The 2,582-nt window shown below is 40.2% G+C and overlaps 1 protein-coding gene across 1 annotated transcript; it reads left to right on the top strand.

The window, feature by feature from the left end:
* Positions 1-95: 95 nt before the first annotated feature.
* LOC121966107 (nuclear pore complex protein Nup155-like) lies at positions 96-1,902 on the top strand (the record flags this gene model as incomplete). Its single annotated transcript, XM_042516212.1, has 6 exons — positions 96-273; positions 368-481; positions 570-690; positions 790-900; positions 1,517-1,653; positions 1,796-1,902. Coding segments are annotated over exons 1-6 (596 nt in total), but the record flags the coding sequence as incomplete, so codon positions are not given.
* Between the last annotated feature and the right edge of the window lie 680 nt (positions 1,903-2,582).

Here is a 2,582-nt window from a genome sequence, read left to right as displayed (position 1 = left end):
CACCTAAAATTGTGGTTGATTATTATTACTCTTAACATATCTACAGGAAAGAAATTCACAAACAATCTCCAACTCTGACTCTTCAGTAGACCCCAAATATAATTTTAAAAAAGTACCTTGTTTTTTGTTCTCTGATTATGCAGCACTGAGATCTCATTGAAGCAGCGTTTGGAGTACATCGCCAGAGCCATCCTGTCTGCTAAGAGTTCCTCCTGCATCTCAGCTCAGGCATCTGATGGCGAGTTCCTTCACGAGCTGGAAGAAAAGATGGAGGTATGTTTGTGTCAGTGGTCACGGTTGAAAGAAATCCTGTGTTCTGATCTGGTGTTATAGCCTCTTAGCATCTGTGTGTGGTTACCCTTCTCAGCTGGTGCGGATCCAAGTACAGATCCAGGAGACCCTGATTAGACAGTACTCCCATCATCCCTCAGTGAAAAATGTAATCTCTCAGTTGGACTCGGAGCTCATGGACATCACCAAGGTAACAGCAGAACAATGATAATGAGAACTTTCATTACAGTGAAGGAAAAAAAGGTGTATAAATGCTGACTTAATGTTCTCTTGTGCAGCTCTATGGTGAGTTTGCTGACCATTTTAAATTGTCTGAGTGCAAACTGGCCATCATTCACTGTGCCGGACACTCTGACCCTATACTGGTGCACTCACTGTGGCAGGAGATCATGGAAAAAGGTAAGTGTAACATCAACTCCTTGCAAAAATGTACCCCTGCCAAACCTTTTAAAAAAATGTCCTTCCTGTGCCATATGACGACTGTTTTATCTTGTCCAGAACTGGGAGACACCGTGGCCATGAGTCCAGCAGACAGGATGAGGTCTCTCAGTTTAAAACTGGTATCACTGGGAAAGATTTACGCCGGAACGCCAAGATATTTCCCCCTGGGTAAGCATTCATACCTTCCTGTTATTATGTTCAGTTTTCCTCTCGTTAGAATTTTCCAGCTCGCTGTTTACTATTTTGTAACCAGTTATATAATTAGACTTCCCCTTTGCATCATTTATGTCAGCGGGTCTCTGTGGTACAGTTTTGCAGGGTCATGCTGCTGCTCGAGGTGATTGCTTCATTATCCTCTCATTACAGCCTGCCTGTTCAAACTTGTCATCTCTGCAGAGACAATTATCCATTTTATGTACATCTATCACTCTATCGCTCTCTGTCTCTCTCTCTCTTAATTTATTTTTTTTTAAGAAAACAGATTTGGAATGCATATTTTCTTCGCTTATAATACCCAGAAACTGTAAAATGAGTATAGTTGGATTTCCAAATTTCTAACAGTCCTTGAATGCGTCAGTGGGGACACTGAAATTATGTTTAAATAGAGTTTGAATCTTAAACGTCTGAAAAACACTGGGCAAGTGGGGTGAGGAAATTTAGAGTCCGTAAAAAGTCATGGAAAAGTTTTGAAATTTTGTCTGGTAAAATGTGTGGGAACCCTGTAAATTGTACAAACAGAGGAGTATGCCAAGCTAATAAGTGCTCATGTGTTTTGTGATTGCAGAGTTCTTGGTAAAGTTTCTAGAGCAGGAGGTGTGTCGACTGAACTGGGACGTGGGCTTTGTCACCTCCACCATGCAAGAGATTGGAGTGCAGTTGCCACGTCTTCTGGAAGTCTATGACCAACTCTTCAAAACTCGGGTGTGTGTTACAGATAAGACTTGTACAGTTTTGGTAAAATTGATGGTCTTGATTTTAAACAGCATTTGCATCTTTTGTGGATTGAGGATTAAATTGTTTTTTAATTAATCCACCCATCTGCCTTGTTGCCTCTCATCTCCAGGATCCCTGTTGGCAGCGGCTGAAGAAGCCTCTCCACTTGGTGGAGTGTATCCATGTGCTTCTGTCAGGATACGTGGATGATCCCAGCAGAGTACCAACCTATGACAGGTAATCACTGCCTGAGTAGCTGTTCAGTCATTGGCCTGTAGTGGGCGTTGTAGCATTGGCCTTGAATTTACTATGACAATAAACTGAATATCTTTGGGTTGTGGACAAAACGAGACATTTAAGGACATCATCTTGGGCTTTGGGGAACATCGATCTATATTTTCACCATTTTCTGACATCATAATCAACAAAAATACACAGGATAAAAAATTATTCTAAAAAACTTGAAGCGTAGAGCGTTTTCAATAACAGCATCCTCAGTGGAAATGATATTATAACCACTGGAATAACATCTCTCATTTTGATAATACAAGGGCGTGCTATGCAGTGAGAAGCATTTTTGCTGTTTCTAGGCAACACATCATGTCTGTCAAACACTTTTGTTCCTCCAAACAGCCACTACATTCAGTCAGTCAAACACACAGACAAACAGACATAAAACCTTACTGTAAACCCCAAATGTTTACAGTTTATAGACTTTTGTTTATGTTATGATAATTTATCTGATTTCTCTCACACTCAGATTTCTGTGAGAACTACTCAAGTCTGTCTTGAAACAATTACTTATAAGTCCATATGTACATTATAACATTTATTATCACTGCGAAGTGTAAGTTCTGTGTCATTTTGAACCGGAGCATCTGCAGGTTAATTTCATTCCTGATATATTACGATATGCT

Source organism: Plectropomus leopardus, unplaced genomic scaffold (assembly GCF_008729295.1).
Source record: "Plectropomus leopardus isolate mb unplaced genomic scaffold, YSFRI_Pleo_2.0 unplaced_scaffold23124, whole genome shotgun sequence".
NCBI lineage: Eukaryota > Metazoa > Chordata > Actinopteri > Perciformes > Serranidae > Plectropomus > Plectropomus leopardus.
Note: the sequence above shows the minus strand (reverse complement) of the source record. Positions and strands in the feature narration are given on the sequence as shown.